This window comes from Cynoglossus semilaevis, chromosome 18 (genome assembly GCF_000523025.1).
Source record: "Cynoglossus semilaevis isolate Cse_v1.0 chromosome 18, Cse_v1.0, whole genome shotgun sequence".
Taxonomy (NCBI): domain Eukaryota; kingdom Metazoa; phylum Chordata; class Actinopteri; order Pleuronectiformes; family Cynoglossidae; genus Cynoglossus; species Cynoglossus semilaevis.
The window spans coordinates 15,032,692-15,049,704 of NC_024324.1; the positions used below are offsets into that span (position 1 = coordinate 15,032,692).

The 17,013-nt window shown below is 41.2% G+C and overlaps 1 protein-coding gene across 1 annotated transcript in view; it reads right to left on the bottom strand.

The window, feature by feature from the left end:
• Positions 1-2,792: 2,792 nt before the first annotated feature.
• LOC103394725 (SNF-related serine/threonine-protein kinase-like) overlaps positions 2,793-17,013 on the bottom strand; it is a 17,425-nt gene continuing 3,204 nt past the window's right edge. Inside the window, exons 2-8 of the mRNA XM_008332150.3 lie at positions 15,982-16,352; positions 15,057-15,275; positions 13,865-14,111; positions 8,277-8,418; positions 7,103-7,315; positions 6,780-6,914; positions 2,793-6,304 (exon numbers count right to left, since the gene is read on the bottom strand). Coding sequence (XP_008330372.1) covers positions 5,047-6,304; positions 6,780-6,914; positions 7,103-7,315; positions 8,277-8,418; positions 13,865-14,111; positions 15,057-15,275; positions 15,982-16,104 — 2,337 coding nt within the window. The 5' untranslated portion in view covers positions 16,105-16,352 and the 3' untranslated portion in view covers positions 2,793-5,046. The remainder of the gene's footprint in view (positions 6,305-6,779; positions 6,915-7,102; positions 7,316-8,276; positions 8,419-13,864; positions 14,112-15,056; positions 15,276-15,981; positions 16,353-17,013) is intronic.

Here is a 17,013-nt window from a genome sequence, read left to right on the forward strand (position 1 = left end):
GGAAGTCATTGAGCAAACTATTGTGTAGAAATAGCTTTCAAGCCTCAACGTGTTCCTTTCCTGACCCCTAACACACTGTAAGTGAGATATGTGGCAGAAGTCAGCGGACCAAAGGCCTATTTTATTTTCTACATTTTTTGTATTTCTTACTATCTGCAAAATATTTTCCTTTCCTCAAACAGTCAGCAGAGGGCAGCACGGTGACAGCATGATGCGCACATCATTTCCGCTCTGCTTGCCGGCCTGACCAGTAGCAGTGGAATCTCAACAGCATATTGAGTGGAGCGAGCCACTCTGGAGATGTGGACTGTGATGCACTGAGAGCAGTGAGACTCTCAGCTGTGCTAAGTCAACTGCAGTCGGAGAATCAGGTCAGAGAGTGGAAGTGTTTGGCTAAAAATAGGTCCCCTGTTCTAAGGAGCCTTATCAACCAGTGGCAACCTACTCCTAGGAGTGGGTATTCAAACCACAAATTTAGCCGGTCACGAAAACATCTGATTCGTTTAAATCACGTTCAGTGTGCTGTTAAGGAATTCTGGGATATAAAAAAGTGTTATGTAGTTCTCTACTACAAACTTTTTGACCCGCGAGTCACCATGGGTCCTAAAATTTGATAGGGGGGGTCGGGTCAGGAGCAGATAGATGGAGGGTCGTGTGAACTAAGAGAAATGACATGTAAAGGTTATGCATTCTATTGAGGAAATACTGTATGTCCGATATTACATTTTTGCCGATATCCGATAAGCCAATATTGTCAAACACTTAATTTCCGATTCCGATACCGATATATGCAGCCATTTGCCCCCAAAACTGATGTAAACGTCTCAGGACCCCACAAGCAATTCCAGCATGTTTGACATAACGCAATGCCGTTATCGGGTTTTCATTATCGGAGGAGAAACCGATAACGATTCTTACAGATATTACATATTATGCTAATATCGGGGCGGTGATATCGATTGGCGGATATTATCGGACATCCCTAATTAATAATATTACATATTATGCTAATATCGGGGCAGTAATATCGGGGCAGTAATATCGGTTGGCAGATATTATCGGACACCCCTAATTAATAACAAAATTTAGACAAGTTTAGTGGGCCGGATTAAGAAGCCAAGCGTTCCATATCCAGCCCCCGGGCCGTAGTTTGCCCATGTCTGAGTTAGGCTATTGAGAGAAAAAAAAGTCTAGAGTTTAGAGTTGAGTAAAGATGATAAATGGATGAACACATCTGTAGGTCATGATGCTGATGGAAGTAAAAATACATGTAAACATGCATGTAAACATGATGACATTGTATAAATACTGACGTACATCAATAAAAACCACACGTATTTTGCAGCATCTGTACAACAACAACACACTGAGTACTGCACTTTACCAGTGCCATCCGTGGCTCACCTCTGTCCCTCTCTGTCAGTTCCGAGACATCAACTCAGCCAAACCCACAGCTGTCTCCAGGCAACAGAGTAGCCACGGAGACGGAGGCTCTTTTGGATCGCCAACATGGCAGGAAGTGATGCATTGGTTGGATTGGGTAATTACAGGTTGTTTGTTTGCCCCCTCCCGCTCCACTTTTTTTTTTTTTTTTAAATACAAGCTGGCTGCTTGTCGAGGCAGTGAAGAAGAGTGATGTGGTAATCTCTGCCCGCACTTGTTCCATCAAGAGTCAAGAGTGCGCGTGTGCGCGAGTACGTGTTAGCATTTGAGACACTGGGTCACATAAGCGCACGATCATTTGGTAAAGTAAGTAATATCTGTGATAAGTGTTTTTATTTACATTTTGGATGTACACATGTGAGTTCAATCAAGGTGTAATGAGCAGCAGCACGTCCAAAACTGTGCCATTTAGAGCTAAGCTAAGCTAATAATTGCACTCATCATTCTTTTTTTTTTTCTTCAAATGTCAGCGTTAATTGTCCTCCATTATCAGTATCCATCATCACCGCACAGATGCCCAGCACAATTAACTTCATTTTACCTGTGACAGTCAACTACTGTAATGAGATTTTTACATCATTCATCACAGTGGCGTGCACATATAGACACTAGGTGGTGCTGACGTAAATGTTTTTCTCTTTTTTAAGTCATTTAATTCTCGATTAAAAGTGCGAAGTAATACTCCCTAAAACTATCTCTACGTTACAGTTTACCTTAATAGGCTAATCAGGCTATAGGCTTGACAAATTATAGTTACTGCCCCATGGTTTCTTTGCATTTTCGTTGTTTACCGTAACCTACCCTAAACAACCTAGCCAGATTTTTCAAACGATAAACAACATGTGAATGATTTGGCACCTCCGTCTTAATGCTACAGTGCTAGCTAGCGAGCCACTGGGGGTCACACGGGTTCATGCGTTCATGGACCCCCGGCAGCTCATCTGGTCTGCTCTGATTTCCTCTCAGCCGCCTGATGAGGAACAGTGGCCCAGATGTGGCAGAGATTACAGACCTCCACAGTGGAGGGGCGGGAAGGCTGCGAAACCATTCAGGAAAATGAACACAATGGGACAGCGGTACGGCACACATGTCCACGCCATTAAGTCGGAAACCACGGGAAATATCTGTACAGGGATCAGATAACAAAAACAAAAAAACAAACAAACAAACAAAAAAAACAACAACAAAAAAACACCTGACAGATTGTTCATTAAAAAGAAAATTCAATTCTCAAACAACACTGGTTAAAGTTGATGAATATCTATTACATTTTAGTGCAATATTTTACACTATTATTATAAAAATATACTTTTTTTAATTAAGCCACAATGTGTATACGGGGTTAAAATATATTGATAATTGAATTGTCAATATATTAATATTATTATAATATATATATAAATATATATATATAATATAATAATTTTATAATTATATTTTTTATATAATTTTTAATATAATTAGCATATTTATTTACCATATTGCGCTACTAAAATAGTTACTTCTGTATGCTATAACACCCTGTCTGAGTTACTATTACTATAACTGAGGACTGCTGGGAAATTCTGGAATTTATATTTATTTATATTGCTATTATTTATATAATTCAACAGAGGAGGCAGCGTAAGACACCAACCGTCGGGGACGTACAAATCTGTTGTTGTTCACATAATTTTATTTGAATATATCTCTATCATATACAGTACATACAATACAATATGCTCAAGACAGAGTTTTATGGCACATCCATTGTTGTACATTTTTGCAGTGGTCGGTATTGCTGTGAGGCTACGGTGGAGTGAGAAGGGGGCGGGGGGTGGGGGCGGTGTTTGACCTCCGCAAGTTTAAGAAGGATGCTACAGCGAAACACATGCACTATCAAGTCATATACACCACTCAGGATGGTTCACGCATCCATTTTTACACGGACCGATACTTCAGAAGCGGATGATTAAGATCTGTCCCCTCCCGATTTTAGTAGTTTTTTTAGCCTTAGAACACGCTACAACAGTGGCTACTGTGATCCTGGAAACACTACAGGATGAACGCGGTTTGGTTCTGCCCAGTCGTGAACCTAAAACGACACCACCATCTGAGGTCTGCTGTGAACTGAAGGAGCTGCCATAACATTTATGATTAAGTCCTGGAAGGTTTCATTTTACATTTCGTAAAAAAAAAAACATAACATCAACGTCGAGTTATTTGTACTTTAAAGCAGTGTTTCCCAAACTTGTTTTCTGGGTACCCATATTTTAAAAGTCACTACCCTTCGCGACCCAAGTCAATAGGCATTATTCGTAAACTCCTGGGAGACGACCCGAAAAAAAATCTCTTGTGACCCACCTGAGGGTCACGACCCAGTCTTTGGGAAACAATGACTTAAAGTGTGGTGGTTTATTTAGCTCTTTGTTTGTTGTTGCAAGAAGTAATTTTACGAGTGGAAAACATACCTGTTATATGGCAGTAATGCAACTCTAAGGATGCTAGCTGCTGTTGACGAGGTGAGGACAGGCCTGATAAACCTATGTTTGTTTTTTGGGGAACATAATTATGATTAAGATTATTTAAAGTAAAAATATAATTTCAATGTTTTTAATTTATTTTGTATCAAAATGTTTAATAAAGTTAGTCGCGACGCCTGGAGGTGTACGGCGCTATTTCAGAGCGACTTACTCGGGAAAAAACCCACGCACCACGCTATCGCCTTAACCGCCACCCGCCACCATGTGACGCCATTTCACGATTAAACACCTGGGCTAAAACAAAACCATGAGCATCCAGTAGTCGTGAAGAATAAATGGTGTATAAGAGTCTAGTATTTTGAATTTTCTACTGCAAAACAACTTCACAGTCAATACTACGGAGTGCTGCTAGGAGGTTATCCACATATGTACAAACTCCCCCGCGCGTCGCCGCAGAGATCGGACCCGTCGAGCGTGCGCCGCCTTCGCGCCGACCGGACGTTTGAGATATATAAAAATAAAACAGTGGTTGTTTCACAACGCTATGTGCGACCCTCAGACTTCAGAAGTGCTGCCGCCCGTTTCACCCTGTACGTATTTGTCGTCAACCGAATGACGGACACGCTCCGCTTGTTTCAGTCGGATATAAGAAAAAATAAAAAATAAAAAAATTTAAAAATTCTAATAATTAAAATAATAATAAAAAAATACAACAAGGTACATGGTAGGTGTCACCTGATAGTACAACATCCGTACCCAGCATATCCAGCTTTTCCTTGTGATTAATGGAAGCTTGGGTACATACAGTGTAGGAGGTGAGTGTGTGTTTGTGTATACCTCTGCTGCCTTCCGACAGTACTTGGTTCGGTATCCTCTCTTTGTATCTCGTTCATCTGGTTAAAGTGCTTCACGTACGTGGCACGACGCCTCGTCTCTGCCACTGCCTGTCTGTCTCTAAATGTGCAAGGCTGGCGTTTGGACCATGTCCCAGTAGTTAACAACGATGAGTTAAACAAAGAAAGAAAGAAAGAAAAAGAACTGTATATAAATAATGTGAGCCTGTGTGACATAATGAAAACAAAGGCAGGAAGTAAAGTAAGAAAATGGGGTTGAAAAAAAAAAAAAAACCGGGTTCTGTGCTCTAGATGACCTGGCAGCAGCTGTGCGGGGTGGGCGTGCACAGCAGACCCTCCTTGGGACTCCGGTGGATGTTGACGGACAGAGTCTTGTCGTTGAGGGGCATCTGCAGCACGCGGTTCTTCATGTTCCTGTGGGTCTCCCTGGCCAGGTCCAGCTCCCCTAGCCTCAGGGAGCCCGAGTGGCGGGGCCCGTCCAGCAGCGAGTCTCCCATCGCGTCTCCCATTGGATGCTGTTGGTAGAGGTTCCCCCTGGGCGAGGGCCCGCCCAGGAGCGAGACCTTGTCTAGACTTCCAGTGGAGCCGCCCATGCACATCCGCCACACGGGGCGCTCCTGGTTGTCCAGTCCGACGCTTCCGCCACTGACGCCTGTCAGGTTGTGGAACTGAGAGCTCAGACACAGGCTCATCAGCTTCAGACTCTCCACCAGGCCACTGGGAGCTTTGCCCTTGCTCTGACCTGACCCCGATCCAGGACTGGGACAGTTAGAGGGGCTGCCCACCGCTGCCCCTCTTTTCTCCCTGTCATCTTTCCTACGTTCCCTCTCATCCGCTTTTCCCAGCGCGGACGCTATGTGGTTGCTTTCGGTGTCTTCGTCGCTAGTCTCTGAGCTCGGGGTAAAAGCAGCCACCGGCGCCAGCACTGGGTTGGATGATGACATGACCGTGGTCGGCGATGATATTTGAGAGTTCAGATTTAGACTCAGGCTAGGTTTAGGTGTAACGAGTCCGGTCAACTTTCTCCCGTCCGTCTCCTCGTCTTCTTCCTCATCCTCTTTGACCTCTTCGTGTATCTGGTTGAGGACCGGAGCACTCATTCGTGATGCCAGCCGGTTACCAGAAGAGGGCAACGAAGAGGACGCTTTGCTGCGGAGCACCACTCGAGGCAGCGTAGAAGAACACGTGTCTTCTTCGCCATCTTCTTCCTCATCTTCTTCCACGCTAAAAAGACTGGGACTACGGGTCTTGGGGGGGGCAAGTGATACCAGAGGCCCAAGCCTGCCGGGGTTGGAGTGAGGTTTTGTCAGTGGTCTGATCCCCCGCTCTTGATTGGCTCTCGGAGCGTGCTTTTGTCTCGATGCTAAACTGTGGCTTCCTTGTCCTTGATTGACGTCCAATAGGGCTGTTTTTGGCCTGGGGCCCTGGTGGAGGCTTTCGGCACTACGGGCAGGGGACTGTGGCCCCCCAGGGTGAGAGATGGCTGGGCCTCCCAAACCGTTGCTTACATCCTGGTGAATGTCGACTCTGGTCGGCCAAGATTGTCTGAAAACATTGTAGATACAAATGACATTTGACATCTATTCATGTGATGTCTACAACTTTATCCTGGTGAAAAACATGTTGAAGACACATGGTCAAATTTTGTTGGGAATTTTTTGGTAACCAGCTTATTAGTTTTTACGATAAGGGGTACCTAACCCCCGGTTCGGGGGCCGGTGCCGGTCCGTAGGTCAGTTGGTACTGGTAAACTGTACCTCAGTTTTTACTAATTTACTTAATTCCAAAAAAATCCATTCATATTGCTTTATTTTTCTTAATTCCAAAAAAATCCATTCATATTGATTTATTTTTCTCACCTAAAGATAATGTTTCAAAACAACAGGTCATTCAGATGTTTTATTTTGAAAATGTAATGATCCTTCAATGGTATTAGTAGTCCGCAGTAACGGCCGATACTGGCCGACCGGTCCTAGGCCGACCGGTCCTAGGCCGACCGGTCCTAGGGGTGTGTGCATACCTGAACTGAGCCTTGCTGGGGCTCGGTGATCGTGTCTGGCCATGTTGCTCCTTTTCCTGCTTCTCCCTCAGCATCCTCTCAGCCAATAAGAAGTAAGTTGCAGTGATGTGGTTGTACTGATTTGACTCCAGAGCCCTGAAAAATGTATTCACGGGATTTAATTTGAATTTAAACCGATAGACAAACCCAAACTTAAACTGTGAATTAGAAGATTTAAACCGATAGACAAACCCAAACTTGAACTGTGAATTAGAAAAAAGTGACAGTATTTCAAATTAAAAGGAAACATTTCCGAGGGCCCCACACCAAAGAGGAGCTCATACTCTGTTATGATGTCTCGGTCTGCAATGCCCCCTAGCACCATGCGCTGAATGATGGAGCCGTGCTCCTCCTCTGACAAGCTGCGGTGAGACACCAAAGGAGTTGAAAACTTGGTGGCCGGAGACGGGTCCACACCCTGGAGCCATTTGTGGGCTTCAATCTGCTCTAGGGTCGCTCGTTTTTTGGGGTCCCTCTGCAGCATATGTCCTATAAGACTGGAGGGGACAGAAAAAAGGCTGGTGTTAAACGAAAAAAGTGAGGCAGCTAAAAAAACACAGACAAAATAAAAGAACATTTTCTTTCATTCCTGTGAGTATTATCGACATTGTGTTCAACAAAATAGGCCCAGCTTTCAGACTGTGTACATAAATTGTGAATGAAAGATCATTACCTTATTTTCTGGACTATAAGTCACACGTTTTTTCATCCTTTGGCTGGTTTTGAGACTTATACTCAGGTGCGACACATAGAATATATAATGACCATATATATATATATTAGAATATATAAATTCACGTTTGTTATTTTCACGCTGACAACCACCAGAGGGCACTCTAAGCTTGTGTACCAGCATCTGTTACTCCTGTACCACTGAAAATGTATATGTTCGTGATTCTTACTCTGACAGCCACTAGAGGGCACTCTTGGCTTGTGTACCAGTATCTGCCACTCCTGCACTACTGAAAATTTACATGTTCGTAATTTTCACACTGACAGCCGCTAGGGTTCACTGGTGCGACATATACAAACAGCCGCTAGAGGTCACTGGTGCGACATATACGCCGCAGCGACTTATAGTCCGGAAAATACGGTAAGTTTCATGACATAGTTTTTGGAACATTTTTGTTTCGTGTTGTGCAGTGAGGTTTTCCAATGTAAAATATTAGACAAAAAAGTTTGGGAAAAAGCAATGACAACAATATCTATAGCAACAGAAGTAAGGCCCACTCTGATGCCTTGTTAAAAGCGTACGTATTAAAAGTGACTTTACACAGAGCTGCATCTGTAGTGGTGCGGCTGACTGCAGCACTCAGTGAACGTCAGGACAACAAGGAGAAGCAGGGGAGGAAAAAAAAAAAAGCTCCCGTGCTTTTTTTTTCTCACTCCACTCTAAACATGAAATATGCATCAGTGGCCCGGCCCTCCGTCCATCTGTTTGTGCGTGGGGGTACTCACTTTTTACAGGCAGGTGAGATGTGTGGAGGCACGTTGTATTTACAGTCCATGATCATAGTCAGGGTCTCACTGTCGTTCGCCTCCTGGAAGGGCGGCTGCCCACAAACCAGCATGTAGAGGATAACCCCCAGACTCCATATATCTGCAGACACACAGGGACCACAGCGTGTGTTCAAATATGGATTATCTGATCATTTCCTGCAACGAGCACAAAAGCAATGACAGACGACAGAGCGACAGAGTAAAGCCTGTCCTGTCTGTTTAGTGACCTAGATTAGATTGGACCGGCGCTTTCTCCTTCACATTTTAGATGAAGCATGAGTCATGAGATTCTTTCTGAGCTGTTTCCATAAATATATACATGCGGAGAACTGCAACGCTGGCAGCCCCATACGCTTATATGCGAACACGTGTGCACACGAGCTACGGCTAATGTGTTTTATTGGACAAGTGACATGTTTTAAAGAGCGACCATTGGCTGTGGGCTCTCACCCACTCTGGACAGTGGGATGGTCCACTGACACACATCCTGAAGTCGTACGCCGAACGCAAACAAACAGCTCCTTTGGGAAAAAAAAATATGATGCTTTTAATGTTGACGCATGAGCTGCAATCTGTTTTTAAGCCATGGCACATATATATATATATATTTAGGAAAAACGCCACAGCACACCACCAAACAAAACTCTCACGAAAAGTATGTAATGAAATATAATAATCCTCTGGTTTAAATTTACTACAAATGTACTCCTGTTTAGTTAAAAACAACACTGATAATCTGGCAGGAATTGAAGAAAGTCACATGTTCAACAGCTCAGACTTTAAAAAAAAAAGATTTAATAGCCATCTGCGGCCACCTAGTGGAAGATGATTCAATTGCTCTAAATTTAATTGTTGTCATAGTGAAATTAATTTGAGATAGTTAGAAATTAGATTTATATAAAAAAAATGTAACAGCTACAGCAACGATTACAAACACGGTTATTAGAATTGTACTAATAGCACCCCCTGCAGGGATGATTCAGTGTTCATGTTTTTAAACCATATTACCACTGTTCTGTTCTGTTCTGTTCTGTTGGTTCATAGGTTGAAAGATGCATCTAATCGAGCTCCATTCACTTCACGTTTCCTCACAGCGCTCCATTTCGCCCCGGAATTGTTGGATTTTTTTTTTTTTTTTTTCAATCTGCTAATGCAAAACTGCCAGTTTGCTGTGGGTGGTGGATATTTATTCCTCTCAGGGTGTGAGCAGGTTTCTTAGCGCCGTGTTGATGGAGCGAGCAAACACTGCTGCACTCCCCTCCAACATCTTTCCCTCAGCCAACGTCTCCTAGCAACCATCACCCTGCTTCCTCGCCACTTGCGTCAGCGACCCACCAAACTTCCTTCCTCTGTAACTTTATTTATAAACCCGACGGATGACAAACTTACGTCAAACCACCTTTGCATCGCATGTAATTTCAGACACTATTGTTGCATTTTCCACACGGCCTCTTTCCTCAGATAAGCACAGAACACTCCCTCGTCTCTTGGCACCTTTACCCCCGGGCCGTGTGGCGCTGTTCCTGTCCTGCTGATCACGGGACAACACTAAATAAATCTCACCGGTGCCCATTTATTATGCAGGGATACATTCTGAATTATGCATGCATGAGCCCAGGATATGTTTTTGTAAGTGTTACTTGGAGAGAATTATTTTTTAAGTGCACACTGAGGAGGCAGAAAATCAATATTTAACCTGCCGTTTACTGGAAACAAACAGTAGGAGGTCCACGTAGAGTGCGCAGCATAAACAGAACACGGGCATCAAGTTTATGTTAGTCCATCAGCGGCTTCCAGCTAATGCGCAGACATGTCTGCCCTGTGCTAGGTCTGGGCCTGAGTCCCATGTTTTACAGTAAAAACTACTACTTTGTAATGATGTATTTGTTGCAGTAAATTGCTGTTTGTATATATTTTAACAATAACCGTTTCCCATGTAAATGATGCAGTATAAGGAAGCAATGGATGGTCACTTACAGTAATCGAATACTAAAGTAACAAATTTAACAATCAATTAATCACTTTGAGCATTTGAATAACATGTATGAACAAGAACCAATATAATCAAATATATGTGTGTATATATAAATATATACACATATATACAAATATATTTTACATATATTTGTGTATACACATATATATTCACATATACACATGCTGTATATAGTTTATACTGTACACATATATGCATATATATACATATTTGTTTATATTTATAATAAAGATATCTCAAATATAAACATAATTATCGTCATTTTCAGCCAATATTTAGAAAGACCATTACTGACAAATGAATTGCGAAAGAAATCTACACGTGCAATGACTCGACATTGTTCGACGTTACCAACCTTCATGTTACTGTTGACGGACCAACCACAATAGCTGGGAACTTGATCTGAAATCACTGACACTTCTACCGCCATCTGCTCCATTACCAATGATTATCATCCAAAACAATAAACATGTGTCACGCAAAATAAACAAATCATTTTTTTCCAGAAATCTTTTTTTTTTGTGGGCATTGGCAACGTCTTCATCGGCGCAAATTACAAAAACGTGGCTCTGTGTCAACACTGGATGGACTTGACAGGCCTTTCTGTGGTTTGCCTGCAATTAAAAATGTTTGGCATGGAACGGAGAGGAGAGTCAGACAATGATGACTGTTAAGTAGCCACCAAAATAAGAAAAACATCTCTATGCAGAATTGAACTGCAATCTATTTTAATAGGTGCCAACAGCACCAGCATTCTGCCGACTCTACAAAGAAACATACAATGGTTTGTACAGATAAACAAATAGGTAGTTTAGATTAGATAGATGGATGGATGGATGGATGGATAGATGGATGGATGGATGGATAGATGGATAGATGGATGATGGATGGATAGATAGATGGATAGATAAATAGATAGATGGATGGATGGATAGATAAATAGATAGATAGATGGATGGATGGATGGATGTATAGATAAATAGATAGATGGATGGATGGATAGATAAATAGATAGATAGATGGATGGATGGATGGATGTATAGATAAATAGATAGATGGATGGATGGATGGATGGATGGATAGATAAATAGATAGATAGATGGATGGATGGATGGATGTATAGATAAATAGATAGATGGATGGATGGATAGATAAATAGATAGATAGATGGATGGATGGATGGATGTATAGATAAATAGATAGATGGATGGATGGATAGATGGATGGATGGATAGATGGATGGATAGATAAATAGATGGATGGATGGATAGAATTTTTTAGTTTATTCTAAATAGATAGATGGATGGATGGATAGAATGTTTTAGTTTTTATACCTAAGTATTCATCATACTTTCATCATGCTGTACTATTTGAGGGAGTTTTTGCTCTTAAATAAAATGCAAAATAAGAAATATTAATTTAACCTTGACACCGTTTGAGCAGCGTTACTCTTTCTATTCCGCTGCCGTTTCCCTCTCGGAATATTTTCTCCCGCTCTCCAAAATGAGCAACAGCCTCCAAAACAGGCCAAGAGAAGAGAAGACAGCCCATTTATCTTTGCAGAAAATCTGCACCGTTCTTATTGTCCACCTGCAGGTACTATGAGAGCTCATGTAATCCCAGGGCCAGTTTACCTCTTGGTGCGCCCATTCAGTGTGTTCAACACCAGCCTGCACTGCACTGCTCCCGGAATCACATCAAGATTAAATCCCCAGCCGTCTGGATAATCCCCTCAATACAAACACCATCATGTCAGCTGAATGAACAATAGCGCACGGGCAGAGTGGACGTGCTGAATGCTAAACACGCATCAAAACAAACGGAAGGGAGAGAGTGCATTCGCTTACATCCTCACTTTATCACTTACCCTAACTGGTATAAGTTTAGCCTATAAATACTTCCATTATTAACCAGGGACTGAGGAAAAGGTTCGAACTCATTAGGATCAGGTTTTGGCCTCCATAAGGACTTCAGGACAAAGATGGAAACTGTCTTTAGGTAACTAAAAATAGCTACTGTAAGAACACACACACAGCCCACAGTTCCAGATATTCACAAAATCTCAAAATCCCCAGGTAATCACATTATGGTTAGAGAGAGCGAGAAAAAAAAAAATAAAAGAAATATTAAGAAAGGAAACTGGGGCTCGAACCCATGACCTTCTGTTTGTAAGGCAGATATGTAAGACAGGCCTGATAACCAGTGCGTTATTGAAACAAGACTCAGTCAGCCTACTTTGCTCTTGTTCCGCGCCGCAGCATTTCATCTCTTTTTTTTTTCCCCCATTTCATTTTAATTTAATCTAGAATCCACGGCTTAGGAAGAACCGGGATCTACTGTCAATAGGAAACACAGACGGCTGATGGCAGCACTGATAATGAGTATTGATGCACTAGATAACTGTGCCAAGGAAACCAATTTCAGCCTGATCTGATATCACATTTCATAATAAACACAAATAGCATGACTGACAGCGTCCACAAACTGAAGACCAAAGACGAAAATGGGTCGACTCAAACACGTGGACGTTGATTTGACCTCGTTTCGAAACCCAGTGATCCCCAGCCAATGTGCCGCAGGTCCTCAAAAACTATTAATTTGTCTTTGTTCATCCATGGCACAGTGACAGGCAGAGCAATTAAATGTCATTCCTGTAGATGGCACTAGATGGCTTTAAAAGATAAAAAGACTCAGAGCTGATGAAGGAGATCTTAAGGTGTTTCTTTCTTCAATACCTGTGAGTATATCAGCACTGTGTTCAAATAAACAGGCCCAGGTACTGTAAATTATGAGGTAACTGAAATTGAATTGACGTTTTAATTGATATTGAATCACTAGACTTCATTACAGGTACTTTTTGTGACATTTTGTTTGGTAGTGTGCTGTACGATTAGTCAATTTGAAATGAAATATTAGACCTATAGATGGCACCAGATGGTTCCAAAAACTAAAAAGAATTTTTAAAAAATGCTTCATTACATGTACTTTTTGTGACATTTTGTTTGTTGGTGTGCTGTGTAATTAGGCGAATGTGAAATAAAATATCATTCCTGTAGATGGCACCAGATGGCTTTAAAAACGAAAAAAATATTTCTTTCTTCAATACCTGTGAGTATATCAGCATTGTGTTCAAATAAACAGGCCCGGGTTTCACATTGTGTAGGTAAATCGTGAGGTAATTGTAAGTAAATTTACATTTTTTCATTACATGTACATCTCAAAAAAAAGAATGAATTTTCAAGTGTCTGATCAGCCTGCCCATGTACCAAGGTTGTCTGCTGATCTTTCAAAGTACAGTGGTTAGATAAGAGCCAAAGTGTGTGAACTGCTATCAGTGGATCATTAGGCACAGCGTATGTGCGGTAATAACAGAGGAGGACAACATGTACTACTGCATGTACTACTACAAAGGAATGTGTGTTGGAAAAGCAAGGCCACACAGTCCCATTTCAGTGGAAGCAATAATAAAGAAGCAATAACCATACATCGGAAAAGCAGCAGAGAGCTATACTGTAGCGTCACGCTGGAAGCTACAATATATCAGACTTACCCACTGCAGGAGCATCGTATTCATCACCGAGCAGTATTTCCGGAGCGGAGTAGGCCAGCGAACCGCAGGAGGTGTTGAGGTTTTTCCCAGGCTGGAAGCGGTTGCTGAAGCCAAAGTCGGTTAGCTTTACGACGCCCTGTTTCTCAAAGAACACCACGTTTTCTGGCTTCAGATCCCTGTGCACGACATGTAGCTGATGGCAGTAGGAGATGGCGTGGACAATTTGGGCGAAGTAACACTTGGCCACCTAATGGTGGAAAAAAAAAAGAGGCATTAAAATGAATGATTTTTAGTGTCACAATAATGTTGATTTGAATAAATGATTTGTATTCGCTTTTTTTGTGTGTGTAAGAAATCTTAGCAACTTGTTTGCTAGCTAGCAAGGTTTTGGTGTAATGTTTTAGTGATTTATATTTCTAAATAGGCCGGAATTATTAGTCACACAGTTGTCTGATGTACAAATGTGCCATTTATATATGTGTATATATATTTATATGTATGTATACATATATCCTACCATCAATGTCAACAAACAACAAATCAACAAAAAAATACCTTTGTGTGGAGAGATACAAGTATATAAACAGTAACTAGACAATGTAGCATGATGTATGTACTTAATGAAACTTTTTACCAATTACTTCATCCGTATTTGTTTTATTTTAGGGAACAAAACAAACTGCCTCCCCAATAAGTCCTTGCGCTAATCAAAGCTAGCTGATCCATGATTTATTACCTAACTATTTGAAATCATTTTGATTACCAGTGCTAAAACAGAATCATCTTTTGTGTGTTTGTGTGTACAGACTCAAACTAGAGCAGAAGGTTCCCAAAGTGGGGAACGCGCCCCGAGAGGGGATCTTAAGGTACAGCAAATTATCTTCAATTTCAATATTTTCAGTTTTCTGATTCTGATTTTCTGAAGGAAAATCGCATTTATTTGTAATTTTATTTTTTGTGTTCAGTGAAAATGGAATAAATAGATACAAAATATTTAACTATTACTATATAGTTAAGTAACTAAAACTATAAATCTGATCTTCCATGTAATGCATTATTCAACCTTTTCAAATACTTGAGCTCCTGTATGCCTCTAGCATATGTTCTGTCACTTCATCCTAGCTAAAAGAACCCATTAAAAAAGGACTTGTACAGACATATCGCCTCTATCACGTCTGAGGAGAACCCTCACCTCCTCACTGAGTCCTCCTTCGTGCTTCATGATACAGTCGTACATGTCTCCTCCATCTCCCAGCTCGAGAATGAGGTAGAGCTTGGTGGCCGTGTCGATGACCTCGTACAAGCGCACCACGTTGGGATGTTGCACCATTTTCATGCATCTCACCTCCTGGAAAAGGTGTGCACGTGCCACCGGGTCCAGCTTGGTCTTCTCTATGACTTTGACTGCAACCTAGTGGACAGACAAAATTATACTTTTTCATATTTCTTTCGTGTACACGTTGTATGTACTTTTGTACTACAGCTGCGAGCAATAGTAATACACTGTATTCACAGGCTCTTGGTTGACTGATGCGTTTTGTTGATAGTAAAAAATTTTTTATTATTATGAAACAAAACAGTGATTTTTAAGCTCCACCGTAACAATAAAAAATCTGTCTATAAACATTTGAAAAAATAAAAATTAGAACGTTAAATACCAGAAATCTACATTACTCCACCAAGCCTGTAACGAGGTTAATTAAAAGTATTGATAGGAGTATTGATTCTGTGGTATCGATTACTTCCTTAGTATCGATTCGAATTAATAGATGAAGATATTTGATTGATTTCAGAATTTTAACCTTTATGATCAGGACTGACGTTGATCAATAGATATGAAAAAATATTACTATAATTTTTGATGATTTTAATAGTAGCAATCAAACTATTCAGGATACATTTAGTAAAAATGAAGCAATTTGTTATGACTAACATCTTGTGAAAAATACATATCAAGTTGTTAAATACAAAAAACACACAAAAATTCCCAGGGGTAAAAAAAAAAAATCACAAAATATCAAAATCGGTATTGAAAATAAAATGCCAAAAAAGTAATCTGTATCATACCAAATCCAAAAATCTGGTATCACCCGTCGCTAATAAAAGGTAAACTGTACCTTTTCTCCGGTGAATACGTGTCGAGCTAGTTTGACCACAGCGAAGTGCCCACGGCCCAGAGTCTTGTCCAGGTCGTACAGCCCAGCGATCTTCCCATCACGATGACGTTTGAGCCCAGCCATGGCAGCTAGCTAACAGGGAGAAAAGTAGCTGGATTCTGTCGCCCGCTGGTCCTGGGTCAGTTCTCCATTTCCTCCTCAGTAAACGGATGTCTGGTGAGGTTGGCGTTGGAGGTTGGTTCTCGACCTAACGTGGGTCTGTTCAGCGAAGCTTTAAGGGGTTTGACGGTCTCACTTCTCTATAGGATCAAGAGCTGCTCAGAGTTTCACCAGTGTCCATCGACTTCACAGTACTGAGAGAGAGAGACGATCTGCAAAAAAAAAATTATAATTAGAGTGAAATTCAAATTTTAGATGTATCCCTTAATAAAAGTGTATTTATTATAAAAAATCCTTATCATTTGTGGATAAAAATATACAGTGCAATATTTCTACGCCAAAACAGTCTCACACCACGGTGTCATTTGAAGAAGGCAAAAATAAACCAAGCAGCTGGGGTGAAATGATTGCGTTCTCACGAAGTGCTCGGCGGAAAGATCAGTGGAAAATGTTCCTTTTGAATGTATTATGATGTGAACTTTCTGATCATTGTCAAGGGACGGGTCATCCGATTAGTAATTTCACACGCGGCAAGTGAAAGTCATACTGGAGCTTTGATGTCTACAAATCAAAACGGAAAAAAAACGGGAACGGAACGAATCCGTCTGAATCTCAGGAATATCATCAAAAGGGGATTTCATTTAATTGGCTACTTTTAAAAACATTTACAAACTGTTGCTTCCAGCTCGCTCAGAAATGACCAAAAACATTAAAGATAATTAATGTTTTAGCTATCACTATAAAAACGTATTTAGTAAATATGGATATAAAACATCATGGATGTATCAGTGTTTTTCAACCTGGAGGTCGCAACCCCATGTGGGGTCACCTGGAATTCAAATGGGGTCGCCTGAAATATGTGGTAATTGAATA